Source organism: Erigeron canadensis, chromosome 3 (assembly GCF_010389155.1).
Source record: "Erigeron canadensis isolate Cc75 chromosome 3, C_canadensis_v1, whole genome shotgun sequence".
NCBI classification, from domain to species: Eukaryota; Viridiplantae; Streptophyta; class Magnoliopsida; order Asterales; family Asteraceae; genus Erigeron; species Erigeron canadensis.
This window is the reverse complement of record NC_057763.1, coordinates 44,935,930-44,952,488: the sequence shown is the minus strand read 5'-3', so window position 1 is coordinate 44,952,488 and position 16,559 is coordinate 44,935,930. Positions and strand designations below refer to the sequence as shown.

The 16,559-nt window shown below is 34.6% G+C and overlaps 2 protein-coding genes across 2 annotated transcripts; one reads left to right on the top strand and one right to left on the bottom strand.

Annotated features, from left to right (window-relative positions):
- Positions 1-1,488: 1,488 nt before the first annotated feature.
- LOC122594276 (exonuclease 1) lies at positions 1,489-7,199 on the bottom strand. The gene is made up of 13 exons (XM_043766749.1): positions 7,034-7,199; positions 5,874-5,993; positions 5,502-5,625; positions 5,101-5,238; positions 4,799-5,008; positions 4,197-4,372; positions 3,934-4,006; positions 3,704-3,827; positions 3,311-3,417; positions 3,170-3,224; positions 2,453-3,072; positions 2,161-2,212; positions 1,489-1,932 (listed from the first exon to the last, which is right to left on the bottom strand). Exons 1-13 carry the CDS (start codon positions 7,192-7,194, stop codon positions 1,634-1,636), a joined length of 2,259 nt encoding a protein of 752 aa, XP_043622684.1. The 5' UTR covers positions 7,195-7,199; the 3' UTR covers positions 1,489-1,633.
- A 2,702-nt stretch (positions 7,200-9,901) lies between these two features.
- Positions 9,902-16,084, top strand: LOC122593101 (transducin beta-like protein 3). The gene is made up of 15 exons (XM_043765456.1): positions 9,902-10,023; positions 10,438-10,769; positions 10,855-11,037; positions 11,128-11,277; positions 11,471-11,670; positions 11,757-12,045; positions 12,162-12,296; positions 12,392-12,510; positions 12,641-12,797; positions 13,309-13,555; positions 13,654-13,730; positions 14,605-14,724; positions 14,846-14,976; positions 15,090-15,264; positions 15,589-16,084. Exons 2-15 carry the CDS (start codon positions 10,473-10,475, stop codon positions 15,886-15,888), a joined length of 2,580 nt encoding a protein of 859 aa, XP_043621391.1. The 5' UTR covers positions 9,902-10,023; positions 10,438-10,472; the 3' UTR covers positions 15,889-16,084.
- Positions 16,085-16,559: the final 475 nt, after the last annotated feature.

The window sequence follows — 16,559 nt, the reverse complement described above, 5'->3', positions numbered from 1 at the left end:
AATATGGACCATAAAGAAATGGGCACATCACAATTCACAAAGACAACACGATAATAAGGTGAAAACTAGAGTGACAAAGACAAGCTAATGATGGCGGCCGAGCTAGCGAGCAATATATATCAAAAAGTTAAGATATAGATATTTCGGAAACTTGTGATCCTTATCTATGAATTTACCTAAAACACTATTATATGTCACCCTATTAAACCCAATGTCATTGTTATCAAGAATGGGCCATCCTTATTAGTCGATCTCTAGTTAGTTCGTTGGTTAGATAATCAATGATTAAGTCGAGTACTCGAGTTGTCTCTTTCTAGCTTGTTTAATTCTGTTTAACTAATCATAAAAATCCGAATAAATTAATATATCTCACATTGAACCTAACAAATCCATAATGTCGATAAGGATTAGAATTTCTCTTAATTGACGATACGTAGTGTAACTGTCAGTTATATAATTACAAAACCTTAGTTAATAGACCACTTCAAATTAGTGTTGTTTTGATTTTCTTTCAAAGTTTCATCTTTGGAAGACGTGTTTCTTAGAAGTGCCTATTGAAAACGGCATTATTTAACAATGTCTTTAAGTTAGGAGATTCGGATAATGACATTTTATTACTTGTATCATCTTTACTTCGTTTGAAATGTTAGTTTAGCTTTAGAGTAGTAGTTTTTCATTTTAATTTTAACTTTCAATATGACTTGTGTTAGATCAAATTTTTAGACATATTTGTAAGCAGTAAGCCTATCAGAATTAATTACATAGATCGTCACTTACCTCTAACTCTTGAACTTAGCTGATAGAAAGTTATACAATAGTAAACGTTTATTGATGGTAATCCTTTTTACCAAAACAAAAGTTATACAATAATAAACGTTTATTGATGGTAATCCTTTTCACCAAAACAAAAGTTTTGATTCGACGGTTGAATGGTTCAATATGTGATTTATTATTTATAAAGGTTGATAACATCTATCCATTTAGAGCATCATCTCAAGATGGCATAGCTTAAAACTGGAGCCTGGAGGCGAGGCTCAAATATATGGTTAATGTTACCATATGGTTCCCGTGGTTTATAGTAGGTTTTAGCATAATTAGCATATATTAATTGTAAGTGGTGTAAGCCATCAACATGTGTCCAATGGCCAAATATTCTTTGTAACAATGCTTTTGTCCAAAGGATTATTATTTTTATTATTATTATTATTATATGTATGAAAGAAGACCCAACTTTTCTATTTCCGTCAAGATCACATGACGCGGATTGTACTTCGTTAGCGAAATAATCAAACAAGCAGAAAATAATCACGAATTAAAATACTTTTATTTTCTTTTTTCTATAAAATAATTAAATAAATTTCATTCATATACTATATATTGTATATGTATTTAGTAAGTTATTATGACATTATCATAACCAGTTAAAATATAATTTAATAGTCAAGTATTACGATTTACACGATGAAAAAAACACGCGCAATTGGGAAATGTCTAATCAAAAAAATAACCTAGAAGAGATAACTTTATACATTTACATTCATTTAACATCTCACTTTGGATGCAAGAATCGGGTAAAATTCAGACATTCATGCCTGTAAAATAATACGACAAATATTTCAAGTACAAATGATTTTTAGGGTCTTCGGCATGGTAACGGCTTGTTTTGGTGGGTGTAAGCAAATTTGCTTATTTCATCAATGGGGGATGACTTTTTCGTAAATGTGTTTCTTATATCCTTAAGAGGGGCTCGTAGCCCACTGGCACGAGAACCAGATGAAGTGTATTTGAATGATGATATAACAGAAATGAATTTTTCCATTGATTTCTCAGCTATTTCTGAATACTTTCCCAAATGGGATATGTTGCATCCGAATTTCTCATCTTCGTCTCTAGTTACTTGCGTACGATCATCAAGATCGAGAGTGTCCACATCTGTGGTAAAAACAACATTGTGTGTTTATTACATTCAAATACTGCATAAACATTAACATAAAACCAACTGAAGGCTAGCTTAAACAAACATATAGGATAAATAGGAACATTTGTACTCCTGCCGATTTGGCAGTTAAGATAAAAACTCTGTCTGCCGATTTGATCTCAAGATATAAACATTATTTGCACACGCTAAATATACCAGAACAGGAAAAAACATAAAGGTACCTTGATCAGCAAGAGATTGACTTGCCCGCATATATTTTTGGTTTTGATTTTCCTGTGCAGATAATCAAACAAGTAATTAGCAACTGTCTTACCAAAAAAAAAAAGTAATCAGCATGCTACAACAAAATGAACTACTGTCAGTGCTACCAATATATAGGTGCATTTTACCATGTATACTCAAGCATATGATAATTCCACATCTAATTATGTACATTTGAGATCCCAAACAGATACATCATACGCAATTAAACAATAAGCATAATGATATTGAACACGAAAATAAGGTGCTTACTTTTGGAGCACTGTTGTCTTCGACGGGGTACTTCCTTTTCGTGGTTAACGTTTCATAGTTGCTCGCCTCTATATGCGTTGCATTTGTGTTTCCTTGATTGTTGTGCATAAAATAACGACTTCTATTAAGTTTCCTGGTCTCTATTCCTGTTTTGACCTCAGCCGAGCTACAAGCATTAATGGATTCACCATCATAAGTTGCAGTCTTGCTTGCAAGCATGACCTCATCATCACCAATTGAGAGGTCTGATTTAGTGTTTGCCAGATCATTTGCTTCCGAATTTTTGTGCTGAAAATAACGGCTCTTATCAAGTTTCCTTGTCTCTAATTCCCTTTTCACCTCAGCCGAGCTTACAGCAGATACCGGTTCACCATCAGAAGTTGCATTCTTGCTTGCATCCGAGACTATATGATCACCATCTGAGAGGTCTGATTTAGTGTTTGCCAGATCATTGTCCTCTGAGCTTTTGTGCTGAAAATAACGACTTCTCACCACAATCTTGTTCTTTTCCACTCTTGTTTTTCCATTAATTGCATCCAAGGAAGTACTAGCTTCCAACTTCTTTGAGAATATACACGGGTGTATCGTATGCTTTGAGTGTTTTACCCTTCTCATGTCATCTGCACAAATTTTAATCACATGGTTCTTTATTAAGTGTAAACCGACGGCTTTGTTAATGGGGATGTGAGAATTGAAATTAGTTAATTATTGTCTAACCGTGAGAGTCCGGTTCCAAAACCATCGCGGGCTTTCCTGCAGCTACAGCATCTACCTGAAAAAAGAAAGAAAATAATCTCAAAATACAAAACTGAAATTTATTTAAGAGAAGCGAGATATTGAAACGATGCTTTTACTCACAATTTCTTCGCTTAGGTCAATATGAGGAATTGCACTTATCGAATTTGAGTGTTTTGGTGAAACTCGTGGAGCCCTGAATTCCCTCTTTGCTTCAACAGTTGCAAAACCTTTCAGCATTAAGGATAAACATTTTAATTGACTCCTTATATCGTCTATGAACACGCAACCTTCAGACACTAAGGACAACTCAACAGGTCCTGTCTAATTAATCTGAGAAGCTAAATCAATATATATCGGACCCAAAGATTGAAAAAAGCTTGAATAGGAGAAATGGTACAACTATATGTCAGATGGATCCTGACGAACACAAATAACTAATAACAATTTAAACTTGAAAATATTGTTTCAAACAGTAGCATATCAATAGCCACAAAGATATACATTTTAGGATACAAAAGTAGTTGGTTACAAGATTTTTCTGTGCAGGCAAGTCCAGTTTTTTGTTTGAACTGCTGGATTTAGAGCTGGTAAAATTGTATGTTCCACCAAGAGATGGTCTTTCTTCAACACACTCTCCCTGCTTGACACAAAAAAAAGGATTCTTTAAGTTCAAATTCAGATGCACGCAAAATAATGCACTGGGAAAATGCAAAAACACAATAACTCACAAATTGGTAGGATACCTGGATTGGCATTCTGGTAAAAGGATCGATATCTCCACTTGCTATGCCTTTAGCAAGATTTTGGGGTATCAATGTTTTTTTTCGTTAAGAAACAACTACATATATATACAGATATTTGGCAGCACATGGACTATGGAAACAACTTTACTCTTAATAGCAATACTAATATAAGTAGAGTTATTTCTGACTGAAATCTTGAATGTGGTTTTAATATCTAAATCTGCACGTAAATTTCAAAGGCCAAAATAGTAATGCAAGGATATGGCCCTAAGAAATCTGAATCTTCATCAAATTCGTCAGGCAAATCTGACAAATGAACAACATCTTCTTTGATAGGATCATAAACAAGTTGATGTTGGAAAGTCATTATTGCTTTCCTAAATGATTCTTCATACAGAGGTGGAACAACAATGCCACTAAATTTAATGTGCTTGATCACCTGCAATTTGACCGCATAGCTTTCAAATTTCACAAGACCAATAGATTGACTGTTAAACAGCTTCAAAATTAGTACTTTCAAGTAGACTAATTGCTGAAAAAGGTAGCCAAGTTTAGTTTGATTTTGAATCCAAATAATCATCCTTTTTGCCCCAAACCTTTTAGCATCCAAACATTATATAAAACCTTCAAACTTTCACAAATTCCAGTTGTAACTAACTATTAGAGGTTAGCAGGTCAAAATGATGACGTGTCAGCAACTTTGATCATGTTGTCTTTTTTTATTGAACTAAGAAATTGGTTACGTTGTCACAGGTGAAGATTACATGCTGTTCAGCATAAAATATAGACCAAAGTGGGGTAAGCTGTTTATGCAAATTGTGCTTAGGCATATCAAATCAGTAAAATAAAAGGATAATGGACGCACCTTGTCGTAGCTTTTAAGTTTCTTTATTAGTGCATGAGCTTTTTTCAAGCCCATTCCTGGCAGAGATTGCAAATAGTCACACCCGCTGAGTATGCACATTTCAAGAATCATTTGCTTGGTGAAACCAGTCAAATTCAATTCTTTATTCTGTTGTAGTTTCGAGTGCTGAAATTCAACACCTTGCCCATATTTGTCCATCTTGTAGATAATCTGTGTGAGCATGTTCAAGAAAGTGTCTTACTTAATATATAAAAATGTTAAGAATCGAAAACAGAGAATTGTTAAACTCTTTACGAACTTACCCTTGGGCAACCAAATGGTATTAAGTCCGAGTCTTCGGTGATGACAGCATCAACATGTTTGCTAATGGCCAAAAAAGTCATTTGGGCATCAGCCTCATAAGGAGCGACGACATATGATATATTTTCTTGTTTCAACACCTATAATATGCAGAGCATTAATTTAGTGAAGATAGAAGGTTACCACCATTCATATGCACAAAGAAATTAATTCAACATGTAAGAAATCTTGTTGTTCCCAAGTACAGAGTATATAACTGTCATATTATTATTAATTATTTAATGGATCGTAGTTCTGTTCACAATCTGAATTAGACTACATATCTGATAGTTTCGTACTTCCATAGAATGTTGGTAATTGGGAATATGATTCCGTGAATAACTTAATAAAAGCATTCTATCACCTGAATTAAATCATGCGCAATTGCAGGTGATATATCAACTGCTTTTTGATAGCATTCATAAGCTGCTGATGCATTTCCACATGATTCATGTTCAATAGCACGGGCAAGATTTTCCTTCCTTGACCTGACAAATCATGAAACAAGGCTCGTAAAAAGTGGCACATGATATATAAATTGAAATATAAAAACTAGCTGATTAAACTATTGTTTAGATAGTTGGTTTCTGTGATTTGTGCAATAAATAATAGTACAAACTTACAATGTAGGCAAAAAAAGTCATACTATCCATATATTCAGAATTCATATAAGATTTTCATTCAACCAACAGAGTTATACAATTAAGGCATGATAAGATTAGGTATAAAGTAGTACCTTGCACGATTAATCTCCTGCTCATTCTTCATTGGCAAGTGTCCTCCATCAAATACTAGAATGGGTTTCACACCATAATGTCGCAGCAAATTCACTCTGTGCATGCAATAATCGACATGCCTGATGGATTTATGACACAAAAGTTCAGATATACATCTACACGGTTGTGTCACGCATATAAACTGTTCTTCACATCTTTTCTACTATAACATTATTTAAAAAGCATCTTTCTAGTAGAGTCTACATGTCACCTTATAACCAACATCAATCAAATGCCCACTATCCCAAGATGTATGAAACACAAATTTAGTGCGCTTACTACTAAACAAGGTGAAAAAACTAAACCTTGTGTGTTGCATTTCCACTCCTATGAGCAAGTCTTTCCAAATTGATGAAAAGAGAATCAAAACAGCTTAAAGTTCGAACTCAAAACTCCCTTGCTTTTCAACCCGTTACTATGTAACACAAAAATCTCAACCAATTGACCTTTTTTGGTCCAAACCCATTTTGATCCAAAGTAAGAAAACAATATTGACCAATAATAAAAAAAATGTAAAATAAAAGTTCCAACCTTGAGTTCTAACTTAAAGATGTTTATTTTATCTTAGATTATATTACAGCTTAAAGTACACAAAAAAAAGGAAATTTCAAGATAATAATCTTTACAAACTGAACCCATTTTGACCAAAGCCCATATCAACGCAACCGGACACACCTATTTTTGCCACCTCTGGCATCAAGAAACAAAAGTATTATGGTGATTAAAAAACTGGAAGTATAATGAACAAAAACGAATTAAAAGAAATGCAAAACAAGTTAAGATTTAAAACACAAAATTACTTGCTTTTCAACCCATTACTAAAGTTTTTAAAAAAAAAAAAAAACAATGTAAGAAAATAACAAATTAAACCCGTTTCGACCCGAACCAAATTCAAGCCAACCCGACCCACCCATTTTGACAACTCTAGACAGAAAGAAACAGAAGAATTATGGTGATAAAAACACCAAGAAAAATAAAAATTAAAATAAATAAGAACACATTAGGAAATATGTAAAAACACCCCACTTACATTTCCATAAATAATCAAACAAAATAAATTAAACCCATTATAGGAAATGCAATGAAAATGTGTAAAAAAGAATAAAGAAATGAAATTTACTTGGAAGTGGGTTGGGATTTGCAGAGGTCTTTACTGCAAGAAAGAGCACCTTTGTGAAGCCATGAATACGTATCAATGGCAACCGAACAGCCCTCCAGATCCTTAATGTGAATCGGAACCATTATCGATTTCAATAGAGGTAATAGACCCTGTATCCCCATTTTGTCTGAAAGTTAATTGATTTTTTATAAAACCCTAATTTTGGTTTAGAGAGTGGAGACGTTTTATTGTCCGATTTGTCCCCAAATTTTATTGGCAAAATGGCGGGAACAATTAACTCTTGGGAGGGAGGGTTAAATGGTTAATTCTTCGAAGGTGATAAATAATTCACTAGTTGTGGTATACCCCCCTTTGGTTTAGCCCAATTGGCATCAAAGCCCTCAATAATTTAGGGGTGCTACACGAATAATCAAGATATTGGATCATTAGGCTATTCACTATTGTCTCGTTGCGTTTATTAATTACTTGGAGCTATTTTTTGTGTGTGAAAAGTGATTGGTGTCTAAGACCGAACCCGCAACTGATATCAAAATCAATTTGGACAACTCGATGGCATGTTTAAAAACGAGTTGTCGGGTAGTAAGTTGGTTTCGGGTTAACAAATGAAAAGGGTCGGCACTGTGATGAGTTGACTGGTGATTTTAAGTAAAATAATCTGATTTCAAGTCAAAGATGTCAAATGGGTAAGGTTTTCATTATTAGGATTTTTTTTTTCTAGATAAAATTGGTTGATTTTCAGGTTATATTAGATTAAATTGGTTAGTAGGTTGACAATAGTATGATGAGTTGTTATAAAGTCAAACATCGTTGTAATCAACCTACTAGATAAATCATTTTATTTTAAAAAAAATTGCGGTTCAACGAGTCAACATGTTAGTGGGTGTTTGGTATTGCGATTACAAAACAAATTTTGTGATTTCAGAATAAATTATGCGTTTTTAATATTGCGTTTTAAAAAATTATGCATATATACATGTAACATGTTGCTTCAAAACTGCATTTTCATAATAAATAATCACGTTTTAGTATAAACATTTTTTTAGATTATTTGTGTTATATAACGCAATAATCAAATAATTATTTTTAAATACAATCTTAAATACCCTTTTAACTTAAATTTTCAAACCATACCAAACCTCAAAAATCTAATTGGCAAATTTATAGGTCGAAAATACACTATCTTATCTCAATCTTAATTATATATAATTGAGCTTTAAATTACGTCAAGTACTGTAAGTTTCGATGCATCAACTTTTTATTTTGATGTTATAACATATAAAAAAAAAGAATACCAATTATCAATTCCTGATTAAAAATATCTAATATCTAATACTATCTTATAAAGCATTTTGCTATTTTTTAAAATCTCAAAAGATGATTTGAACCACCCAAATTATCCATTTTCTTTATTTACTAATTTAAACATATCTACCTAATATACCTATAATAACCTTAAATCTCAACCATTTATTTTTCTTTCTCTCCTAAAATCTCAACCACTAATATTTTTTTTCTCTCTCATCCATAAATCATTTTATTCCTCTAATTCATTCAAAAAAAATTTATCTCAAAAATCATATATCGATAAATTATAAAAGTTGTATGAGTGTTCTTAAAATTTCATGTTATTTCATTTGAGAGATGTCATTCGATATACTTTCAACGAATTTTTAAATCTGAGAGCGGAGCCCGTACGGCTAAGGCATTTGGCTATCATACTATATGACTTGACCTATCACCCCATTATCTCACCGCCGCAATGCGCGGGTACTATTTCTCGTATTTTAAAATGAGGTCGAGCATTATTCCAGTAAAGTAGAATTTTTAGTAAAAGCATGATTGTATAATTGAAATTCAATGAAAATATTATGAAGGGTTGATCTTAAAATAAGGTAGGCTAATTTTCCAATCACATACGAGTATAAGATAATTAAATCATTGAACAAAACAACAACAAAAAAACCCTAACAGACGATCCTAATTTTACAACTTATGGACACCCACCCACTAGTAGACATTGATGGCACGTTTGGTTCACGGATTTTGAAGTATTTTGATGAAATTGGAATCTAATTCCATTCAATATGGATGTTTGATTGGCAAATTTCAAATGAATCAAATTCCATATAATAAAAAGATTCCTTCATTTACGGAATTCACATTCCTTGGGGGGTGTTAATGGAATTTAATTCCATGAGATCACTTTTCTCCAAAAGACCATACTACCCACTTTTAACCCAACATCCAACACAATTTTTTCTCTTTATTAATCCCATGAGTCTTTCCTTATTTTCAATTATTGCCTCTCGGGTGTTTATCCATTGTTTGTTAGAATTTTTTCTTCCTCGTTGATGGTTGTACACTTGTACATCTGGTCAACCACCATCACCACCACATGATGTAAGAACCATTTATTCTAACAAAAAAAAGAGGGAGACACTGGTGTTGCGAGATGATGGAATACAGAGAAGCTGACATATCTTAGATATGTGGGTGTTGCGACGGCATGATGACCTGGTGGTGGCCATCGGTGATGTGTGATGGCCAGAAGAGGTAAAGAAAGAATTGGGCTTTTGGGAAAGGAAAGTGACCAAAAAAGATATTTTTTAATTTTCAGCAAAAGAGATATTAAATCTAGAGAAAAAAAATAAAGGAAGAAATAAGTGATATGTAAAGAAAGGATATACATGTCATTTTAGTGATTATGTTTAAAATATTTCTTTTATATTTTGGCAACCAAACGCAACCTGAATTTCATTTTTAACCGGATAACTTTTGGGTCCTGCTCCACTGACCCGGTTTAATTAGAAATTTTTTTTTTTTTTTTTTTTTTCTTTCTATTTTTCGGGAATCAACTAACACAGGGCATTTAACATTCTCCCTCTTCTCAAAACCTTGTTTCCTTTCCACCCGCCGCTTTCACCACTGCAACCGAATTTATTTGCAGGTTTTCTCCTATATATCCTCCTGCTGCTTTCACAGCCATACAGGTAACTAACTTATCCCCATTACATTCAACACTCAATACATTTGTGGGTTTTATATATTAGGGTTTAACAACACTTTATTTTTGGTTTTAATATTCTGAATACCCTAAAAAGTAGTCTTGGACCACATATTTACTTGTTTGTCACTTGGGTTCAACAAAAAGGGTTGATATTTGTGTTTAAAAAGCTGTTTAGTTTAATGTATTTCTTGAATTGATTGTTGGTGTGGTTAGCTGTAAAAAAGAACATATTATAATTTGTTTATCTTTATGGATTTTGTGATTAGGGTCTATCGATTATAGTTTACCCTTTAAAGTTTTCATAATTTCGGTTCGTATAATCGATAAAGCAGAAGGCTTTTTTGGATTATGTAAATGGAAATATTGCCTTTTGTTTCTAATTAAAATTTCAATGCAGAAATCGGGCTGCAAACATCTTTTTAAGATAAAAGAATGGCTTCAGTGACGTTGAAAAAGAACTATCGTTGCGTTCAGTCTTTGCAACAGTTTTATTCGGGTGGACCTTATGCAGTTTCATCTGACGGGTCATTCATTGCTTGTGCGTGCAACGACACAATCACTATTGTGGATTCATCGAATGCGTCTATTAAGTCCACCATTGAAGGGGATTCGGAGACTGTTACCGCTCTTGCTCTTAGCCCTGATGACAAATTCCTCTTTTCCGCTAGTCATAGCCGTCAAATTATAGTTTGGGAGTTATCTTCTCTTAAAAAGTTGCGTTCCTGGAAGGTGTGTTTTTTATGTTTGTGTTTTGGTGGTGTGTTAGTGGGATAACCTTGATTATTAACTGTTTTCTATTGTTGGTGTTATGTAGGGTCACGAGGGCTTTGTAATGAGCATGGCTTGCCATGCCTCCGGTGGATTGCTAGCAACTGCCGGAACTAATGGCAAAGTACTTGTATGGGATGTTGATGGTGGGTTTTGTACACATCACTTTAAAGGTCATACAGGGGTTGTGAATAGTGTCATTTTTCATCCTGACCCTGCCCGTCTTCATGTAAGTTTCAATTTCTTATAGTGATATCATATCCACTTTCTCCTCTGTTTGCTTAACAAACTAATTTTTTGATACTGTTTGTGTGCTTAGTTATTTTCTTCTTCTGATGATACAACTGTACGCGTTTGGGATCTTACAAGCAAGAAGTGCCTTGCAACTTTAGAAAGACATCGTTCAACGGTGACTTCCATTGCAATAACTGAAGATGGATGGACTCTATTGAGTGGTGGCAGAGATCAGGTATTTCCAACTCCTTTTTCTTTTATGTGGTGGAACTTTGTTGAAATATACGAACCATATTGATACAAATAATCTTGACACCAAGTGATGTCAAGCTAGTTGTACGAGTAATAGCTATTGTTCTAAGTTAATTTTGCTTGTTAGTATGTTGTATGTGTGTGTCATTTACAAGCTGATGTACCGATAACATTAGGTTGTAAACATGTGGAATCTTCATGACTTTAGCTGCATAATGAGCGTACCTACAAATGAGACAGTTGAAGCCATCTGTGTTATTGGTAAAACTTCTCCTTTTGCTTCATGTACCCGAGGCAAAAAAGTTAGTGATCTGTCAGCGTTCCAGTTTATAACAGTGGGTGAACATGGAATTGTACGTATATGGAGTTCTCATGGGTAAGGAGATTTATTCATTAACTTATCATAAATCAATACACATGGATACATAATTATATAATATCTGTAATTTTGGTCTGCAACAGTGCTGTGTGCCTGTTTAAACAAACATCTTCGGATGTTACAGGCTGCAAAGATGAGGAAGAGGAGGCTAAAAGAGGTTTCATGTCTGCTGTGATGTTGCCCTCTGGTCAAGGGTTGTTATGTGTCACTGCCGATAAGGAATTACTCTTCTATTCTCCATTCGAATCCCCTGAAGGAACTTTTCAGTTGAATCTCAACAAAAGGCTTGTAGGATATAATGAAGAGATATTGGACATGAAGTTCTTAGGTGTTGAAGAACAATCTCTTGCTGTTGCTACAAATGATGAACAGGCAAGTTTCTCTGGCAGTCATACCAATTTATTGACGTTTGATGCTGATATGTAATATATAATGTGAGATTTGATTCATGATTTGTATTCTGACTTTCTGATGTTGTATACATTCAGGTACGGGTGTATGATCTTAGCTCGATGTCATGCTCTTATGTATTGGCGGGCCACACCGATATGGTGCTATGTCTTGATACGTGTACAACAAGTTCTGGAAGAACATTAATTGTAACAGGGAGCAAAGATAACACTGTGAGCCCTTTCCTGCTTATTTTGTGTGTATTTGATTGTTGATTTGTATCTTTTATGGTTTTTGCTTAATTTCAGTCCAATTCTGTTCTTTCCAGGTAAGGTTATGGGATCCTTACAGCCATAGTTGCATTGGAGTTGGAAGAGGTCACATGGGAGGTGTTGGAGCTGTTGCTTTTGCGAAGAAATCACATAATTTCTTCATTAGTGGTAGTAGGTAAGGGTTCAGGATCTACGTAGCACACAAAGCTGATCCAGAGATACTTTATTGCCTTTGACTTTGACTATTGAAATATTTTATTAGGTAAAGTATTTGTGCTATTTATCATGTTCTTTTTCTTGTTTAGTGATCTCACTCTGAAGGTGTGGAGTTTAAATGACCTATCGGATGATGTGAATGATGCATTTACCTTGAGAACTAAAGCAGTCACTGCAGCCCACGATAAGGATATTAACGCTCTGTCCATTGCTCCAAATGACAGTCTTGTTTGCAGTGCGTCCCAGGTAGGTTGATTACATGTTGTAAACATAAAAGTTTAATCTGTGAAAAGAGGCGAAAAGATTAGGTGGTCTAGAATGGGTATAATGAATTCAAGTTGAAGTGCAAATTTATCTTGTAGTATGGGAGTATACGTAATTACATATTGGGGTTGACCCACAAGTTTTTGTTACGATGTTTTTAAAGTTAATATATAGAAAATTAGAAAGTTCAAATATAGAAATTAATAAGATATTAATTTACATATACCCTGGGACAGCTTTTAAAGTGTCTTGGTTGTAGTTCATGTTGTATATTTGATTTGTTCGGGAGAAAACATTAGCTCATTTTATGTTACATAATCCTGATTGAGTCCTAGATAAGCACCTGGTATCGGTTGGATGTGGAACCTTTCTGTGCTTTAAGTGCCCCCGTAATAAACTTGTCTAATAATAAGTAGGATTAGGTTCGCATGATGTTTAAATTTGCTTTCTTGATTAACATTGTTAATTCTCACTTTGCGATATATATATTCAGGATCGAACCGCCCGTATCTGGAAGCTTCCAGATCTAACTCCTGGTGTCGTACTTAAAGGGCACAAAAGAGGAATCTGGTCTGTAGAGTTTTCCCCTGTTGATCAGTGTGTTATAACAGGCTCTGCAGACAAGACTATAAAGATTTGGGCTATATCAGATGGTTCTTGTTTAAAAACATTTGAAGGGCATACATCGAGTGTACTTAAAGTTCAGTTTCTTACCCGTGGTGCTCAGTTTGTCTCTTGTGGTAAGGAAGTGTTTTACTATTTGTTATTATGCAAGTCTCATCACATAATATTTCGACTATGTGATTGTTAAACCCACTAATATTTATCTGTTATATAGGCGCTGACGGTTTGGTTAAGCTCTGGACTGTTAAGACAAACGAATGTGTTGCGACTTGTGATCAACATGAGGGCAAGGTTATAAACTGTTTTCTTTTGTTCTCTCATTTAACTAGAGGGAATTTCAACTCAGTTGACTTGATAATGAGTTAGGTTTGGTTATACTATACTGTGAATGCGTCAAATGTATAAAATCCAAGACATTTAACAGTAGACAGAGACCAGAATTTGGATCGAATTTAACCTGACAAAATGAAGTTCACAAAACTATGATCGTCAAGATAGAGCCACACCACTCAAACAACTTTGTTGGGCGGCCCAATCTGATATTATGTTACAGATGCATCACACAAAATTAAATCAGTCTCCAAAATTCGCCACTTAGTTTTGCCAGGTATTAGGATAGCAATGGAAATGAGTTTTCTAAATCTTAGAGAAACAAAATTTGAAAACATGACATCTTCTCACCCGTACAATAGTTTGTAGTACAAAAAGGTGACATAGGGAAACAACTACCCAAAATAAAATAAGCAGGAAATATGCAGCAATTGGAAAACGAAATGCAGCTTAATTGAACGGAAATAATGAACTGGGCTGGACTGGGCCTGATCATCTGTTGGGCTGTGCTTGAATAAGACTGACCCATGTTGCTGCATTGTGAGTCGGGTTCGGTGGGTCAGGTGAGACTGTGGGATGGTCAGACCCATGGCTATCATTTAGCTACTAGTTAGCATTTAAAATATTTCAAAAATTGTCCAAAGCATAAAATGTTTCAAGGTTTTCTAAGGTTTTTCTTGCAAAAGAGTATTATGGATATTATATTCATGGAAAGCATAGTAAAGTGTCTGCGGGTTAACCCACCCCCAGTTTGACCCACCCTAAAAGTTCACCCCCACCCCCCAGGCCGCCTTTTTTTTTTCTTTCTGTTTTCTGAATGGTATGTATCCACTAGGTATGGGCCTTGACTGTTGGGAAGAAAACAGAAATGTTGGCAACAGGTGGCAGTGATGCGGTGCTTAATTTATGGCATGATTCTACTGCTGCAGAGAAGGAGGATGCTTTCCGGAAAGAGGTAACATATCTAACAACTCATTTTGTTGTTACATTTATTTCTTCATCTGATGCATGTCATTATTGTACTCCCACACCTGTATTTGGTCTTGACGGAGTTAGAAGATGTTTTGCTTACACAGGAGGAAAATGTATTGAAAGGGCAAGAGCTAGAAAACGCTGTATTAGATGCCAACTACACTAAGGCTATTCATCTTGCATTTGAGCTTCGTAGACCACACAAGCTGTTTGAATTGTTTGGGGAACTTTGCAGGTTAACTTTAAAGTAGTCTAAACTATGTGTTCACAAATCTGCCCATTTTACCACCCTCTGCTAATCTGTATATGATACATACATGATACATCTGAAACTGTAATTTTTTGCAGGAGGGAAGATGCCAAAGATCAGGTCAAGAAAGCTCTTGGTGTTCTCAGCACAGAAGAATACCGACAATTGTTGGAGTACATCAGAGAATGGAACACGAAGCCAAAGCTCTGCCACATTGCACAGTTTGTGCTTTTTCAGGTTTTCAGCATCCTCCCACCAACAGAGATAGTTGAGGTATTGATTATCTTTTTAACGGGATCTTTTCCTTTTTGTTATGGATATGAATTATGAAACTAATCATCTAATTTTTGCAACTTGAAGTTGTAATAATCAGTTTTTAGTATTTGGATAAAGTGTTTTGATTATTTCATTATTTAGGAGTCAAATTGCTTTCATAGCCATACTGTTTTAGGGAAAACTACAGATATACATTATCACATCTGTTTCAGTATTCACAACTAAATACCTTGTAAATGAAAACATGTGATTTTGATTACACAAGTTAGAAATTACCACCTGATATACATTTTGGTCGTCTATTGTATGTCTATTTTTAAGATGAAAGGCATCGGAGAACTTCTTGAAGGACTTATCCCATATTCCCAGAGGCATTACAGCAGGATAGACAGATTGGAGAGAAGCACATTTCTGTTGGACTACACCCTTAACGGGATGTCAGTCGTTGAACCAGAACCAGAAACGGGTGTTGTAGAAAACCCAAAAGACAATTTTGTGTTGGATCCTGTAGAGGTCGAGGCTGAAGGGCAAAAACAGGCTGAAGATGGTTTAAATAAACGATCAACAAAGAAACGGAAGTCTAACAAATCAAGTGGAGGAAACAAGAGAATTAAGGGATAATCCTCCATCAAATTACGGGGTTTTTTTTTGCAAATGATATGATACATGTTGTTCTGGAATTTTGCTAGAGCTCTAGAGCAATGATAAGGTTGGGTAGTGACAGCAATTGTCATTACTCTACTAGTCTAAGTTGTATTGTTCAAATGTACACCTCTGACGTTAGTTTATGTAAATCGCATTCATATGTTTTCAGTTCCTTAAAACCTCATCCTTAATTGCCAATGGGGTTGGTGGCCTATTGGTAAAGTCTTTGACCTTGAGGGGGTTCACCTGGGTTCGAGTCTCACTTCTCACGTTTGTGGGGGTGGATTTATAGGGATTTTTCGAGAGTCTTGGGTTTCATCAAGGCAAGCGTGTAATTTAGGAGTATAAGTAAATTATGAAGCCGTTCTAGAAAAAAACCTCAACCTTAATTAGGTACTTAGTTAATGAACCTTTTAAATCTTTAATTTAATCTAATTATTTTCTTTCTAGTGTTTGTTTTTGGTTGTATGCGTTGTTTCTTTCTGATTAATTTGATATGATTGTAGATTTGTAGAAAATAATTAAAATAACGAACGTGGTTAACAAAACTCTAGGTTTTACATATAGAATTTACATAATCAGAGTTATTTTTCCCCCTTTATTTTCTGGTTCGTTCTTATTTAGAAAGATGACACCCGTTTCTTTAC